The sequence below is a fragment of the Octopus bimaculoides genome, chromosome 1 (genome assembly GCF_046866305.1).
Source record: "Octopus bimaculoides isolate indiv1 chromosome 1, ASM4686630v1, whole genome shotgun sequence".
Taxonomy (NCBI): Eukaryota; Metazoa; Mollusca; class Cephalopoda; order Octopoda; family Octopodidae; genus Octopus; species Octopus bimaculoides.
The window spans coordinates 91,187,613-91,205,055 of NC_142928.1; the positions used below are offsets into that span (position 1 = coordinate 91,187,613).

At 35.7% G+C, this 17,443-nt stretch overlaps 1 protein-coding gene across 2 annotated transcripts in view; it reads left to right on the top strand.

The window, feature by feature from the left end:
* Positions 1-17,443, top strand: part of LOC106874231 (thioredoxin domain-containing protein 16) — a 35,930-nt gene that overhangs the window by 1,202 nt on the left and 17,285 nt on the right. Inside the window, exons 1-10 of one of the 2 annotated variants that reach the window (XM_089353861.1) lie at positions 3,095-3,149; positions 3,796-4,030; positions 4,621-4,700; positions 7,603-7,673; positions 8,831-8,902; positions 10,042-10,163; positions 10,945-11,035; positions 12,145-12,316; positions 13,800-13,872; positions 16,666-16,815. In XM_089353861.1, the coding sequence (XP_089209987.1) occupies positions 3,871-4,030; positions 4,621-4,700; positions 7,603-7,673; positions 8,831-8,902; positions 10,042-10,163; positions 10,945-11,035; positions 12,145-12,316; positions 13,800-13,872; positions 16,666-16,815 (991 nt within the window). In that variant the 5' untranslated portion in view covers positions 3,095-3,149; positions 3,796-3,870. Of the gene's footprint in view, positions 1-3,094; positions 3,150-3,795; positions 4,031-4,620; positions 4,701-7,602; positions 7,674-8,830; positions 8,903-10,041; positions 10,164-10,944; positions 11,036-12,144; positions 12,317-13,799; positions 13,873-16,665; positions 16,816-17,443 lie in introns of those variants that run through there. The other variant, XM_089353859.1, reaches the window with a different exon arrangement.

Genomic DNA, 17,443 nt, shown 5'->3' on the forward strand with positions numbered 1-17,443 from the left:
TCATCTAGAACTTCTTAAAGTAATATTTTTTAAAAATAACTTACCAAGCAGCCATACCAATAAATTTGCTTCTCATATATTTTCTTTTTTAATGATGCTGGCAATTTTCATTTCATTAAAAGATATATATACTATATTATATATTCTATTTGAATATGTATATTCATATATGAATATGAATATGTAAATGGATTTTTAATTTTTTTTTTAATTGTTATTTGTCACACCAACTCACAGCTCTTGTTTCACACATACGTGTATATATTTATCCGTCGAAACTACTCTGCTACTGCCTCCATCTTCCCCATCTCCTCCTCAATGATTCTTTCCCTCTCATCGTATGTGTGGCATTCTATTACTATTTGCCAGCAAACACTCATGCTGCAACTTTTGTGTTAACTCTTTCTGTATCTCTCTATTACTTTTTTTACTCTTATCACTATATGCTGTGAACTCTGACTGGAAAAGAATTAATCAACCAACCAGCCAACCAATGTTTATATATATTGGCTATAACACATACATACATGCATACATACATACATATATTGCAAAGATAATCTGGAACTCGACTGAGGAAAGAAAACTCCAAATGATCCGTCCTTGTTTTCTTCGTATCGTCAATCTGGATGTTTTGTTGTCCCCCTTTTTTGTATCACCTAACTGTCTGGATGTTTTGCGTCTTTGTCCCCTTTTGTATTTTATATATATATATATATATATATATATATATATATATATATATAAGTACGACCGTGCGAACTCAAAAAGGAGAAATGGTGACGGATGGAAAAACAGAGGACTCCTTTTATTTACACGTGTCACACGGTCGAACACAAAATTATATATATCAAAGATGATATACATGATATGTTATACGACGATAACATAGATGACCAGTAATGAAAGACCACAACCGTATTAGATGAATAACAGAGATATTTACTGTAGCGTTAAAGATGTATGTTTGTGTGTGAGTGTGAATGCGACATTAATCAAAGACAGGCCGTCATACAAAGAAAAGTGTGTATGTGAGTGATACATGTGTGTGAGTTATTACAGCAGATGGAAAGAGAGTCAATAACACGTGAGCAATTATACCAGTTCTTTAGTACACTATAGGAAAAGTTCTGTATGTGAAAGTGAGGAGGCTGAGTGTGGCAGAGCTGATCACTAGTTGTGATGTCGTGACATCGATGCCGGGCCGTGATTCTTGTTATACAGATGTTCGTCGTTCGTCGTTTGGCAGAGCTTATCACTAGTTGTGTTTTGGCTTCGATGCCAGGGCCTTGAGGACAGACGTTTATCGCAGGCTGAAATCTCTTGTCTGTTTATTATCGTGGAGAAGCTAAGTCACCTAACAGAATCGAAGAGAGAGATGTGTGCCGCGGTGGTTTAGTTTGGTGTACATAGAAAGTCGTGTTGACGCTGGTGGAGATTGATGCTTGGTAGTAATCGTGTTGGTCATGACGATGTTGCTGGATAGTAGTCGTAGACTCTTGTTGCTGATGTGGCGACGGCGGTGGTCATCGTTGGCTGGACGAAGCTGTTGAAGTGGTCGCTGGCTAATTGTTGCTGCTGCTGTCGTGTGGTACACGGAACAGATCTCAAAGAGAAACTGGACCGAGACAAATTTGTTGGGTATGAGTTGCTCTATTTAAGGAGTTAAGGGGGCTCCCAGAGGGTGATAGAAAAACACTATCACGTGACCTTATTAAGGGCTGTGATTGGTCAGTTTGCGTTCTGGCGGGAACGGTTCGAAGAAGTTGCCGATTCGAATAATGATCAGTCACGTGATGACAAGGAATGGGTTCTCTGCTACGCCCGCGTTTATTTATATTTAAATGAGAAGAATGGCGATAGCAGTTTTGTATCTAGTGACGATAGGTAGTTTCACTACATATATATATATATACATATATATGTATATATATATATATATATATATATATATATATATATATATATATATATATATATATATATATATATATATATATATATATATATATATATATATATATATATATATGTAGATAGATAGATATATATATGTAGGAGAATTCACGAAAAAACAGCAGACGAAGACAGGTGGGGCAAACAACAAATGAATGTATTAGTATAATGCTCGGGAATAGAGAATGTCTTTGACGTTTCGAGCCTACGCTCTTCAACAGAAAGGAACACCGAAAGAAATGAGGAGAGAAACAAGGAAAGAAAAAAATATAAAGAGACAGACGACAGCACATGGTAGTGTGTGCAGTGTGAGCTAGCAGTGACCTTCAAGAGGAAATATGCTGAGTGACATCTCTGTGTTTACTTCGCAAGTCATGAAATTATGAAATTAATGTTTTTGTGATCACGTGTATGTTGTAGTCTGCGATTTTGTCATGGACAGGAAGCTGGAACAAAGAGCCAACGCGAAATTTTGCACTAAACTTGCAAAGTCTGCTACAGAAACATCAAGCATTCTTTGGCAAGCTTACGGTGACAAAGCAATGGGTTGTATGCAATGTTTCGAGTGGTACAGGCACTTCAAACAGCACCACAGAGCTGCAGCCTAATTAAGAGCATGCTCATCATTTCCTTTTTGACATACGTGGTATTGTGCATCGTGAATTCATCCTCCAGGGCCAGACTATCAATCGAGAATTCTACTGTAACATTTTAAAGTGTTTGAGGGAGAACATTTGGTGAAAGCGACTGGATCTGTGGAGGGTGTAGGATTGAATTCTTCATGATGCCAATGTACCCTGTCATTGAGCTCTTCTCACTCATGAGTTACACACCAAAAACAACATAGTATTGCTTCTGCACCCACGGACTTCCATCTCTTTCCCAAGACTAAAATACAGCTCAAAAGTTGCCATTTTATGACTGTTGTTGAGATCCAGAGCAAATCGCAGAAGGTCCTCGACTCACTTACAGAAAATAACTTTCAGACCGAATTCCAAAAGTGGCAGAAATGCTGGACTGTTAGATATGTAATATGGACTGTTAGATATGTAATTCGTCTGACGTTCCGTGTGTCACTGTGGTTCGTCTGAGTTCATTGTTTCATTGTTGTTGTCTTGTGGGACTGTCGTAGTAAAATGTCATTGAAATATATATGGCGGACATGACTTTTGTTTATTCATAACGAACATTGGGTGAGTGCGTTCTTTGTATGTAATTGAATAATAAATGTAATAATTAAATTTGTATAACTCGTTGTGTTATCTTTGCGAGTCACCCGAGGGAAATACAACAGGTATGTTGCTGTGCAAGGTGACTAATTCGAATGCACTTGTGCTGGTGGCATGTGAAAAATCACTTGATTGAGGTCGTTGCTAGTGCCACTGGACTGGCTCCTGTGCAGGTGGCACGAAAAAAACACCATCTTGAGCGTGGCCGTTGCCAGTACTGCCTGACAGGCCTTCGTGCCGGTGGCACATAAAAGCACCCACTACACTCTTGGAGTGGTTGGTGTTAGGAAGGGCATCCAGCTGTAGAAACTCTGCCAGATCAGATTGGAGCCTGGTGTAGCCATCTGGTTTCACCAGTCCTCAGTCAAATCGTCCCACCCATGCTAGCATGGAAAGCGGACGTTAAACGATGATGAGGATGATGATGATGATGCTAAAACTTAGGTAAGTATGTTATTTTATATTAAATATAACTACACCTGGAGCTTTTTGATACCACCTCTAAACTACTTAGAGCATTACATTACAATTTGAAATTTACATGGTGTATATTTTTTAAGTATTAAACAAATAAATATTAAACAATAAAGAAAATATTTATGATTTACAGGTCCTTTGTGAAGCAGTTTGATAAAACCTGGTGCAGGATAAAAAAATATTCCAAAATTACTTGCTGGCTTTTGCAATGTTAAGGATGTTTGCTTTAGCAGTTCTGTTTGGGACATTGTTTCTAAATGTTTCTGCAAGTATTAATCTGCAAATGAAATATACTGAGCATGTACCAGATATAGCAAAATTTGAGGAAGAGGAACGTCCTCGTATGTTGTACTATGTTCTCTATACAGGTATGTCATTTTTTTCTCTTTTTTATTTTTTTTCTGCCTCTCTCTCTCTCTCTCTCTCTCTCTCTCTCTCTCTCTCTCTCTCTTTGTCACTTTTACTCATCAATACATTGCTCTTTGCTTATTTTTTTTCTGTGTAACTCTTCATTTCTCTCACTCTCTTTTCTTCTCTCTCTCTCTCCCTCTCTTTCTCTCTCTTTTCCTCTGTCTCTCTTCCTCTTTCTCCCTCTCTTCCTCTTTCTCCCTCTCTTTCCTCTCTGTCTATCTGTCTGCTTATCTATCTATCTATCTATCCATCTGTCTGTCTGTCTGTCTGTCTGTCTGTCTGTCTGTCTGTCTGTCTGTCCGTCCGTCCGTCCGTCCGTCCGTCCGTCCATCCAGGCACAAGCCAGCCCAAAGGTCGGAGTGGACTGCACCTGCCTACCATGGTTGCTATGGCATTGAGGTAGATCTGGCCATCCTTGTTAACAGACAAAACCTGGATTTAATACACTGGATGATGATGATGATGATGATCTGTAACTAAATATTTACCAAAATTGGTTTAGCATAGCTGAATAGTTTTTAATTTTCATTTTTTATTTCAATTCCAGATATTGAAACACAAAAGTTCTTGGTAAAATATGATTTGGCAGCAAATGTCTTACTGAAATACAATTTCAAAGTTGGCATTGTAAGTTTCAAGTTTGTTTATATTTTGGTGTAGTTAATTGTCAAATGATAGTCACACACACACATGCACACGCACGCACACACACGCACGCATGCGCGCACGCACACACACACACACACACACACACACACACACACAAGATATCAGATAACAGAGGTATTTCATTATGTATAAGAGCAATAAACATTACACTGCAGCTTTCTTCTTTGCCAAGCTGTCTTGAAACAATGTGGAAATGATACTTAAGCTGAATTAGTAACTTATTCAGAGACTTCCCATCGTGACATCAAAACTATCGGGTGTATCTTTACGGACCCACAGTTTGTTATCAAATTTTATGATAGATTTTCTGGCAGTCAACACGACTTTAATCTCTTCCCTGGTGAGACCAGCTTTGTTGTGAGCTAGCCAGAGTGCCTTATTAAGTACTATTGGGTTGATGGAGGAATAGAAACTGGAAATGTCAAACTGGATAAACTCTTGGTGCTCCTCTTATTAGTAATAGAACTAAACCAGTCAATGAATTGGACCATAAACTAAGCTTTAATTTTTTAACTAAGGTAGGAATATTTTTACTAAGTACACCGATGTCGGAGCTAGAAGGACACATAAGTCGTAAGGATAGGTTATTAAAAAAATTTTGTTTATGATCTTTTAATTCACGTATCGCTCTATATTTCTCCCTTATTAGTTTTCTGCTTATTTCTTTCCTTTACCCCTTCTCTTTCTATAGGCTACCTTTGACGTTACATCTTCTAACAGTTTAAAAAAAAAACTTAATAGCGTTCTGTTCATCATTATACACATTCATCACATTCTGTTAAAATGTCTTATTGATGAGTTTGGTTTCTTTCTTTCTTTCCCTGATGAGAAGATTACATTGTTTTACACCATTTTATTCATTGGAATAATACCAATGTTGTCTTTGAAACATATGTCGGAAGTAAAAGAATTTGAATAAGACGTGCGTTTAACTCCATTTATTTATTTATATATGTGTGTGTGTGTATATATATATATATATATATATATATATATATATATATATATATATATATATATTATATATATATATATTTATATATATTTATTTATATATATATATATATATATAAAAACAAATAGTAAATGAGTATATGCATATATACGTACAGGTATGTGCATACCGACATCTACCTGTATGTATAGGTGCATATCTGGGTACAGGACATTGCAAACAAACGTAGACGAGAACACACGAGCCACATAGAGAACATTCTCCTTCATCAGCCACCCACGTTTTAACACCGGCGTTTCAACGAGCTTGGGCAGGACGCATCGCTAAAACGGCTCGTCCCATGGATCGCAGATTAAATTTGTATACGCAAATTAAATCGAGCCATGGAGGAATGTAGTGGCGGACAAAAAATAAGACAGGAAAACAAACAGAAAAGGCTTTACGGCCAGACGAGAAAAATTATGTGTGTAAGAACGCGATGAGGCACGGACCCGAGAGGGACAAAGTGGTGCGTGCGTTGCTTGGCGAAAGCCAAGGAAGGAAAGGATTATTGACCGGAAGCATGTGACCATGCCGGTGTAAAGGGAAGAGAGAGAAACAGAGGGAGGAAGTAGAAGAATAGGTGAGCAACGAGAGGAAAAGAGAAAGAAAGGAAAAACGAGGGGGAAAAAGATACGTAGTAGTAACAGAGGAAGAACGAGAGGGGTAAAGCGAGATACGTAGTAGTACAGAGGAAGAACGAGGGGGGGAAGGAAAGAGAAAGAGATAGAGTAGCGTCGGAGGATATGAGTTACGAAAACTACTTACATTTGGAAGATGCTGCGTTCAATCATGTAAAAACAAGTAGTAAATGAGTATATGCATATATACGTACAGGTATGTGCATACCGACATCTACCTGTATGTATAGGTGCATATCTGGGTACAGGACATTGCAAACAAACGTAGACGAGAACACACGAGCCACATATATATATATATGTATATATATATATATATATATATATATATATATATATATTTATATATATATATATATATATATATATATATATATATATATATATATATACACAGTCTGTTAAAGTCTGTCATACCGGCCATGACGAAGGGAAATAGCCCTGAAACTCGAGTCGCCTTTATATATATATATTTATATTTATATATTTATATATTTGATCCTTTATATTGAACACTCAATATTTCATCTACATTCAATACTTTCTTTCATGGTGCCATCCATTTTTATTTTATTTTATTTTATATTGTATATTGTATATCATATTATATATTGTATATTCCCCACATTAGTTCTGCAGGAATATAAATAAAACATAAAAAACAGACAGTGTTGGAACTCTTTTAAGCAAAATAATATATATATACATATATATATATATATATATATTTATATACATATATATATATATATATATATATATATATATATATATATATATATATATATATATATATATATATATATATATATATATATATATATATTTATATACATATATATATATATATATATATATATATATATATATATATATATATATATATATATATATATATATATACGCATATATATATATACATACACACTCACACACACACACACACACACACACACATATATATATATATATATATATATATATATACATACACACACACACACTCTCTGATGAAGGGATAACCGTAATGTCCAAGAAACAGCTGTAAGACTATTTCATTATAAATGTCCTGAAAACTCCCCAAAGCCTTGAATTTGTTATCTCATTTGGCCTAATATATATATACATACATATATATGTATATATATATATATATATATATATATATATATATATATATATATATATATATATATATGCATGTCTGTATGCTTGTTCTTTATAGGTGGACTGTTCAAATATTCAAGCTGAAAAATGTCAAGATAACAAAGTTGATTATAATGTCTACATATACAAGTAAGTTTTTATTGTTTACTAAATTAGACATCATATTTTTAGCATTTTTTTTTTCCAGTTTGGAAAATTATATCTCACATATAACATACACACACATATAATATATATACATATATATATATATATATATATATATATATATATATATATATATATATATATATATATATATATATATTATATGTGTGTCTGCATGTCTTTACGTTTGTGTTTGTAACTTATCCTCAGCCCTTGACAACTAGTGTTAGTTTATTTACCTCCCTGTAACTTAATGGGTTGGCAAAAGGGACTGATAGAATAAGTAACACACTTATAAAAATAAGTGCTTGCTCAATTTGTTCAAGGTGATGCTCCAGCATGGCTGAAGTCCAATGACTAAAACAAGGAAGAGACAAAAAAAAATTTTTTTTTTTTCTTTGTAAGAATGGGTTAGGGTTAGGGTTAGGGTTAGGGAAGTAAAAAGAAATATTTAAAAAAATTCTTATTATTTCTTTATCATTTCTTTTCCTAAAAGTTCTAACTGAAGGGTAATAATCCACAAAATCATCAGAAATGTGGTAAACATTTCTGTAATTTTGACAATAAACCTTACAGAATATTTAGAAAATATAATCTGACTTCACTCCACTGGCCATTAGTATTCTTGTTTGTAATGAAGGTGACAATATGGTAGAATTGTTTGCATGCCATGCAAAATGCTTAGCAGCATATCATCCATCTTTACATTCTGAGTTCAAATTCTGCTGGGGTTGACTTTGCCTTTCATCCTTTTGGGGTGTCGATAAAATAAGTACCAGTTGTATACTGGGTCAATGTAATTGACTAACCCCAAAAATTACTGGCCTTGTGCCAAAATTTGAAACCAATATTCTTGTTTGTAACTATTTTTTTCTTTCAAATTTTGATACAAGAGAAGCAATTTTCGGGGTAGGAGATAAGAAATTTTACAATCCCTCACTCCTCTGTTCAGCTGGTACTTATTTTAAAGAGCCCCACTGAAAGGATGAAAGGCAAAGTCGACCTCAGCAGAATTTGAACTCAGAGCTTAAAGCTTTGAAAGAAATGCTGCTCACCATTTTGTCTGGCTCAATAACAATTCTGCCAGAGGTTGCTGCTTTATTCTTCTTTGTAATTCATCTTGAATTTTACAATTTCAGTGAAAATGAAGTTAAACTTGTACCAACAAGTGCTGTGTCAAACATGAACTCATTAGTTTCAGCTGGGCTGAAGTAAGTATCTCTAATTTTGACTGTGTCACAATCATCATCATCATCATCATTTAGCATCTGTTTTCCATACTGGCATGTTTCTCAACCTTTTTACCCTTGCGCAACCCTTAAAACAAATTACATGTCTCAAGGAACCCCTGCATGAAAAAATTATATATCATATCTTTCTCATATTTTTTTCATTGTAGATCATGTGGTAAATATCATACACACACACACACACACACACACACACACACACACACACACACATATAATCATACCCTCTCTCTTATTATAGGAGTCTTATTAAAGCCCTTTAATCTTGCAAGTTGCAAGGCAAACACACAAGTAATGGTGCCATAGAAAAAAAGCACTCAGTACACTCTGTAAAATGGGTGGCAAGCTGACACTACGAAGAGAGTCAAGCTGTAGAAACCATGCTTAAACAGAAATTGGAGCATCACATGGCCCTCCAACACATTAGACTTTTTTGAACAATCCAACACATACAAACATGGAGAGGGACATTAGACGATGATACCCACACACACAAATGTGTGCACCCCCCACACCATGTTCTAAAGCACCTACATTTATTTGATAACCAGCTCTTATTTTCTTAATGGACATAGGTGAGTGTGGCTGTGTAGTAATAAGTTTGCTTCCCAACCACATGGTCCTGGGTTCAGTCCAACTTTGACACCTTAGGCAAGGTTCTTCTACAATAGCCTTTGATCAACCAAAACCTTGTAATTGGATTTGGTAGATGGAAACTGAAAGAAACCCATCAAAAATATATGTATGTATCTGTGTGTGTGTGTGTGTGTGTGTATTTGTCCACCACTGTTTCACCATCAGTGTTAGTGTGTTTACATCCCTGTAACTTAGCAGTTCACCAAAATAAATTGATAGAATGAGTAACAGCCTTCAAAAAATAAATACTGGTATCGATATGGTCAACAAAACCTTTCAAGGTGGTGCTCCAGATGGCCACAGTCTAGTGACAAAAACAAATAAAAATAATAGATAAAAGACACCACACTTTCTTTCCATGAAACTGTCTGTTCTAATAATATTATGATATCATGTATTCATTTAACAATTAAACAATGATATATATATAATAAATAATAAAATATATAATTTTATTTTGACAGGATGCTACTGAAACAGAAATTGCATAAAATCAGTACCAGAGATGAACGTATCAACATTATTGTAAGATGTCAGTCCCTAAAAAATGTTGTTTTGGGATATTTCTTATATCCGGATTCAATTGGTCAGTTAATTCTCTTGTTTTTATTGCTTAGTTTATTCATTTCTTTTGTATTCTTAATGTTGCTTGAAACCACTTAGTAGAAGATTCTTACCCAGGGATTCACATAGTGGGACTGAACCTGAAACCACATGACTAAGAAACAAACTTCTTATCAATGCTGCTGCTAAAAATATAATATAGCTTCATACTCATAAACAGTGTCCCATTGTTTTTATTAAGGAAAGGACATACATTATATAATATAGTCCTAGGAGTAAGGAGTTAAAAAGACATGAATGACCATAGAATTGCACCTAGAAAGTTACCTTCTGAGGCACAAGTCTGAGCAAGGTTCTTTATGGGAGACCAGCAGTCACCCATGCATACCATCTGCCCCTCTCCACACCACTGATGTTGTCCGAGGGGAAAGCAAAGGCTGATTACAGCTTAGCACCTGTGACATCACTGAATGAACTGGAACAATGTGAAATAAAGTGTTTTGTTCAAGAATATGACATAGCTCAATCCAGGAATTGAACTCACAACCTCATGGCTGTAAGCTTGATACTCTAACCACTGAGCCATTGCATCTTCATGAAGACACAATATAGCCCTACATAACTCTAAAAAGATGAGATTGTCACAGTTGGAATGCCTTGGTAGAGGTTCAGTAGAGGATCAGCAACTGCTTCATTTTTCTGGTTTCCATGGTAATTCGAAAAGGTATTTCATGGTAATTCAAACAGACTAAAATTTCATAAATAAAATAGTGATCATGATTATTATCATCTCTCTTTCATAGAACAAAGAACATTTTTGGAAGCTGCATATCAAAATAATGGTACAGAAGAATTTATCTTGACAAACAATATACAAGTAGTCAGTGATCTGAAGTAAGTATAGGGCTATCATAGAAGTTGATATATTTTCAATTATTGATACATATATATATATATATATATATATATATATATATATATATATATATATATATATTACAATTAAAAGGGTAAAGGATTATCAATATATTAATTTATTAATAAATTAATAATTAATAATTTTTACCAAGCCCTATTCACTCCCGGATAGTAAACCACAGATTTTCTGCGGTACTGCCTGCGTCGTACATGGTAATTCTTGAGGGAAGATGATGGGCTGGCTCGCCTATGTAGATTTGGAGATACTTTCAAACTGTGTCGATTGCTATGATGGCGCTCGGTCATGCATGCACATTTGCCAGTATCGTCGAATGTGCAACTGGAATATCATACCGATGAGGTAATGAAGAGTTTTTCCTTCTAAACCAGAAACATGTATATGATTAACTATGACTAGTTTAGTTCGTTATTTTTCTTCTTGTTTTGCCTATGTGAGTTGCAGGTAATTGCCATCTGCTGGAGTCTCAGCAATTTAGCTGCTATTTCTGAACTTCAGTATGTGGTGAAGCAACCTGTTGCTGATCCCTTAATTTTGTGTATATATATATATATATATATATATATATTTTTTACACATCTTTGCCAGTGCCCCTGAACTGGCTCCCATGCAGGTGGCATGTAAAAGACACCATTTCGAGCGTGGCCCTTGCCAGTACCTCCTGACTGCCCTTTGTGCCGTTGGCATGTAAAAGCACCCACTACACTCTCTGAGTGGTTGGCGTTAGGAAGGGCATCCAGCTGTAGAAACTCTGCCAAATCAGATTGGAGCCTGGTGTAGCCATCTGGTTTCACCAGTTCTCAGTCAAATCGTCCATGGAAAGCGGACGTTAAACGATGACGACGATATACATACATATATATTTGTATGTATATATTGTCTTTGTAGAAGAGGCATGAAACAATGTTTTAATTGGCTCTAAAGTACACACTGAGTAAAACAAATTTGAGGCACTGCATTAAAATCATATATTCATAGAAAATTCAATGTAATAAAATTGCATAAAATTCATTTTTTATTTCTATATTATCTATTTATTATTATTATTATTATTTTTTTTTTTCAGGGAGTCATCTACTCAAAATAAAAGTAGACTTGTTTGGCTACTTCATTGTAAAACTTACAGCTTGAGGTCAGGATTGAAAATCAAAGGAGTTTGCTTTACTGAAATATTTCAACAAAATATTGATGTTCCTTCCATCTTAAAAGCAATCCAAAAGATGAACATTGCTGATAATGTAATAACATTTAGTTTCTTATAAGATTGTTTATGCTATGTGTATGTATTTGTGAGTGTGTATATGTGTGTGTGTTGTTGAACAACACATGGAAAAGCAATTCCATTAGTTTTCCCACAAAATTCATAGTGTACAAGACCCTGGTGGCTTTGATCCTTCTGTATGCGTGTGAGGGATGGACTCTTACAGCTGACATGGAGCAAAAAAATCCAGACATTTGAGCACAAGTGTTTCAGAAGGCTGCTACACATCTTGTACACAGAGCACAAAATGAACAACTTTGTCAGGCTTGAACCTAGAAAGTTACCCTCAGAGGGTAACTTTCTAGGTTCAATCCCATGGTCATTCATGACTGAAGCAGGTTTTTATTACCTTAATATATATTACTTCTCTCTCTCTCTCTCTCTATCTCTTGTTACTCGTCCTTCACCTCTCACCGTTACTACTACTACTATCTCTCTCTCTCTCTCTACCTCTCGTTGCTCACTTTTATTCTACTTCCTCCCTTCCTTTTCCCTCTGCTACTCTTTCTCTTCACACAGCCTTGGTCACGTGTGTGCGGCTGCTATTTCTTTTCGTTCTTGGAATCACCAAGCTCGCACGTACTTCTTTGCCCCTCCTGTACATGCTTCACAGCGTTCGAGACATACACACTTCACGTCTGGCTGTACAGCCTTTTTGTTTGTTTATTTCACCGTTTCGTTTTCCTGTCTTGTTTTCCGTCCGCCACTACCCTCCACGAAAACAATTTAATTTGTGTTCGTGGGAAGAACCATTTTAACGATGCGTACTGCCTTAATTCTTTGAAACGCCGGAGTTTTAATGGTGGCAGCTGATGAAGGGGATGTTTCTATGTGGCCTGCTTGTTTGTTGCACCTTGTTTACCATTTTTGTCCTTGTTCTTTTGCCACGTCATGTACCCAGTTATGTATCTATATGTACATGTGGATGAACGTATATACATACATGTACATATATATGCATATACTCATATATTGTTTGTATATATATATATATATATATATCTATATATATATATATATATACACACATATGTATATATATATATAAAAATCCCAATTGGTAGAGATGTCATATAAATTGCTTTGCAGCATTTGTTCTGATTCTTTGTGCTTTAAGATTAAATCTTGCTGAGGCCAACCTTGCCTTTAATTCTTTTGGTCTCAATGAATAAAATACTAGCCCTGTACTGAGGTCAATGCTGTACTTTCTTGAACTCTTTCTGTCTATCTTTCCTTCTAGAATAAATCAATTGTAGTCAGTCCTGGAGAGGGATGGGCTCTGACATCCCAAGACAAGCTGTATGTTATGATGACACCCACTACAATGCCATTAAGGAGTTGTGGTATGGCATATATATGTGTGTGTGTGTGTGTGTGTGTGTGTGTGTGTGTGTGTGTGTGATTATTTTTTATAATTTTGCTTTTGTATATCTGTTTATTTTCTTTATAAATACTTTCAGGCAATTGAGACTAAGTCAACAGAACATAAGGATTCTTCTCAAAGTGTAATGTCCTCACATGCTGATCGAAAATGTATGTAGCTCATTTATTTGTTTTCAAATGTGTTTTTGATACTAATGTGCTCAGAATAGTTTTCCACTTCAAGTAGTCTCTTATCATTATTGCAAGATTCTCTATAAACAGCTTCAAATATCATATTACATCCTACCAGCTTTAAAAACGAAGGACATGTTAGATACTATAGTCCTACATACAACTAAGAGATAGACAGTCCCTGGTTTGAATGTCTTTATCATAAGCCTGCTTGCTCAAGGTTGGCCTCAGGTTTAACATCAACAATAACAAATGTGTTGAGAATTAGAATGACACAAACTTGATCCTTGAGTGTGAAATTGTTTTAAATGATAGTATATTTATGTGATTGTTATTATTGTCACCGGTTTTATGTTGAAGCTAGCCAGATCTGACTTCTCACACCTACCTTACAATGTCATTTTAGAAATAAACAGTCACATCATCGCTGTCTCAAAGCAAAGAGATAATGCATGATTAAATCAAAACAGGGTCAACAACTAAGCATTACATTTGACAGAATAAGTTGAATGCTAATGGGCAATTCCTAGGCCATCTCTTATTGAGCAGATCTATAATCAAAGGCATTCCAGTTATGACCATCCTACCTTTCTTCAGATATAGTGTATTTAGTATGGCTGCAGCCAATATATACATTTCTGAGTGAGCAGGGTTGGATATGAGGGAAATGTTGTTGCTCTTTCTATCAGAAAATGTAAAATCAATATAAATACAATGGATTCCATCTTGCCCACACTCATCATGGTTCTCATCAAAGACTACAGGCATACCAAAATGAACTGGTTAAGAGAGGAAAATGCAATATTCCCATAATGTCACACTGCACTTTACACAATAACCTGTTGTAAATTAGAGTGCAATGTACACAGTTCCACTATACAAAAGCATACTATATACCCACATAGTACGTATGGGTCACACTTAAATGAAGTTGTACATTACCCAGAGAACAATGTACAATTTTTAGTTACACAGAAGCATAGTGCTTAGCTGTCACTAGCAAGATTTTAATTTAGATTACTTTAAAGCAGTAAATTTGTGTCATAGAACCAGTCTCATGTAGGTTGGTATTAAAAGGCTTAACCCTTTCAATACCAAACCGGCTGAAACCGCCTCTGGCTCTGTAGTACAAATGTTTTGTTTTCATAAGTTTTGGATTAAAATCTTCCACCAAACTTTAGTCACGATTTATGTTCTTACCCCTAACTTAATGATATCTAAGTTATTTTACTAAATTCTTTGTTATATTTAAAATTAATTGAAAGAAACACAGAGCATCTCAAAATAAATACGGTATCAAAAGGCTTAACCTGCCATCTCCATTGAATAGTAAAAGAATAAGATAAGTTGCAATAGTGAAAAACAACAGCAATAAAAGTTTTTATAATTCCTTAGATTAGACAATGGCCCAGTGGTTAGGGCAGCGAACTCATCGTCGGAGGATCGTGGTTTTGATTCCTAGACCGGGCATTGTGAGTGTTTATTGAGCGAAAACACCTAAAATTCCACGAGGCTCTGGCAGGGGGTGGTGGCGACCCCTGTTGTACTCTTTCACCTCAACTTTCTCTCACTCTTTCTTCCTGTTTCTTGAGTAATGCTGCGATGGACTGGCGTCCCGTCCAGCTAGGGAGGGAACACATACGCCATAGAAACAGGGAAACCGGGCCCATTTAAAAGGGTGCATAAATAAATAAAAAAGACAAAAGAAAGGAGTATTTTTCAAGCAGGAACATGATATAACACTGCTGATATGATATAAACCATGAATAATCCCATCTTATGGTTAATGAGAGGTAATGTATCTAATTTATGAGCAAAAATAAATGAATAGAATATTAATCTAGTGAACACAGTTGAAGCAATATTAAATAAAGATAGCCATTTATATACACTGTTGATAGTCAGTTACTGCAGTATTCATCCTCTCTCTCTTTCTCTCTCTTTCTGTATGTGTGTGTGTGTGCATGTGTGACTTTGTGTTTGTGCTTGTCCCCCATCATTGCTTGACGTCCTCATAACTTAGCAGTTTCACCTCAGAGACCAACAGAATAAGTACCAGGCTTTAAAAAATGTATTGCTTAGATCAATTAATTTCTCTGAAACCCTTCAAGGCAGTGCTCCAGCATGGCTGCAGTCCAATGACTGAAACAAGCAAAATATAAAAAAAATAAAGGATGTGTAGCGGTTGAGTAGAGATCATCTGAAGGTGCTAGATAGCAGTAGCTTGAGACATAACAGTTGCAATAGTGAAAAACAACAGCAATAAAGGAGTGGCTGTGTGGTAAGTAGCTTGCTTACCAACCACATGGTCCTGGGTTCAGTCCCACTGCGTGACACCTTGAGCAAGTGTCTTCTACTATAGCCTCCTTGGGCCGACCAAAGCCTTGTGAGTGGATTTGGTAGACGGAAACTGAAAGAAGCCCGTCATATATATGTATATATATATGTGTGTGTGTGTGTGTGTGTGTGTGTATATGTTTGTGTGTCTGTTTGTCTCCCCAACATCGCTTGACAACCGATGGTGGTGGTGTTTACGTCCCCGTAACTTAGCGGTTCGGCAAAAGAGACCAATAGAATAAGTACTGGGATTACAAAGAATAAGTCCTGGGGTCGATTTGCTCGACTAAAGGCAGTGCTCTAGCATGGCCGCAGTCAAATGACTGAAACAAGTAAAAGAGAGAGAGAGTATCAGTGTAATCCATTAACTCTTTTAATCAACACAATGGCTTCGATTGTTTTCATACCATTCTGTTATTTCTTCTTTGCCTTCAGATACTGTTGATCACGATGAAGTAAGAGAAGTTGTCTTTGGCTCCAGATATTATCACAGTAAACCATTTAAGATTACTTCACTCACTGAAGAAACCCTGCCTGAGATTGAAAATTCTTCAACGTATACATTGATAGTTTTTCTCTTCAAATGTAAATATACATATATATCATCATCATCATCATCCTCCTCATCATCATCATTATCGTCATCTTCATCTTCACCCCACCCCCATCACCACCACCACCATCATCATTGTCGTCATTGCTGCTGTTGCCATCATCCTTGTTGTCATGACGATCATCATCATAACCACCACCACTGCTGCTGCCGCCGGTGACACCGTCACCACCACCACCATTATCATCATCATAACCATCATCATCATTATTTAATGTCTGTTTTCTATGCTGGCATGGGTTGGATGATTTAACAGATTCAAACAACCTGGAATGTTAAAAATTCATCATTCATCACATTTAGATTAAGAAAGATATTAATAAATTTATATGTAAACATACATACACACACACACTCTCTCTCCCCCCCTCTCTCTCTCTCTCTCAACCCTTGTGTTTGGCTGGTACTTATATTATAAACCCCAAAATTATGAAATGCCAAGTCGACCTCAGTGGGATTTTAACTCAGAACATAAGAATGCACGAAATACTGCTCTGCATGCTAAGGATTCTGCCAGCTTGTTACTGTAAATAATATTGTAAAAGTTGATAGTTGTAATAGAGACATTAGTCTCTCTCTATCACCTTTCAACATAATTAT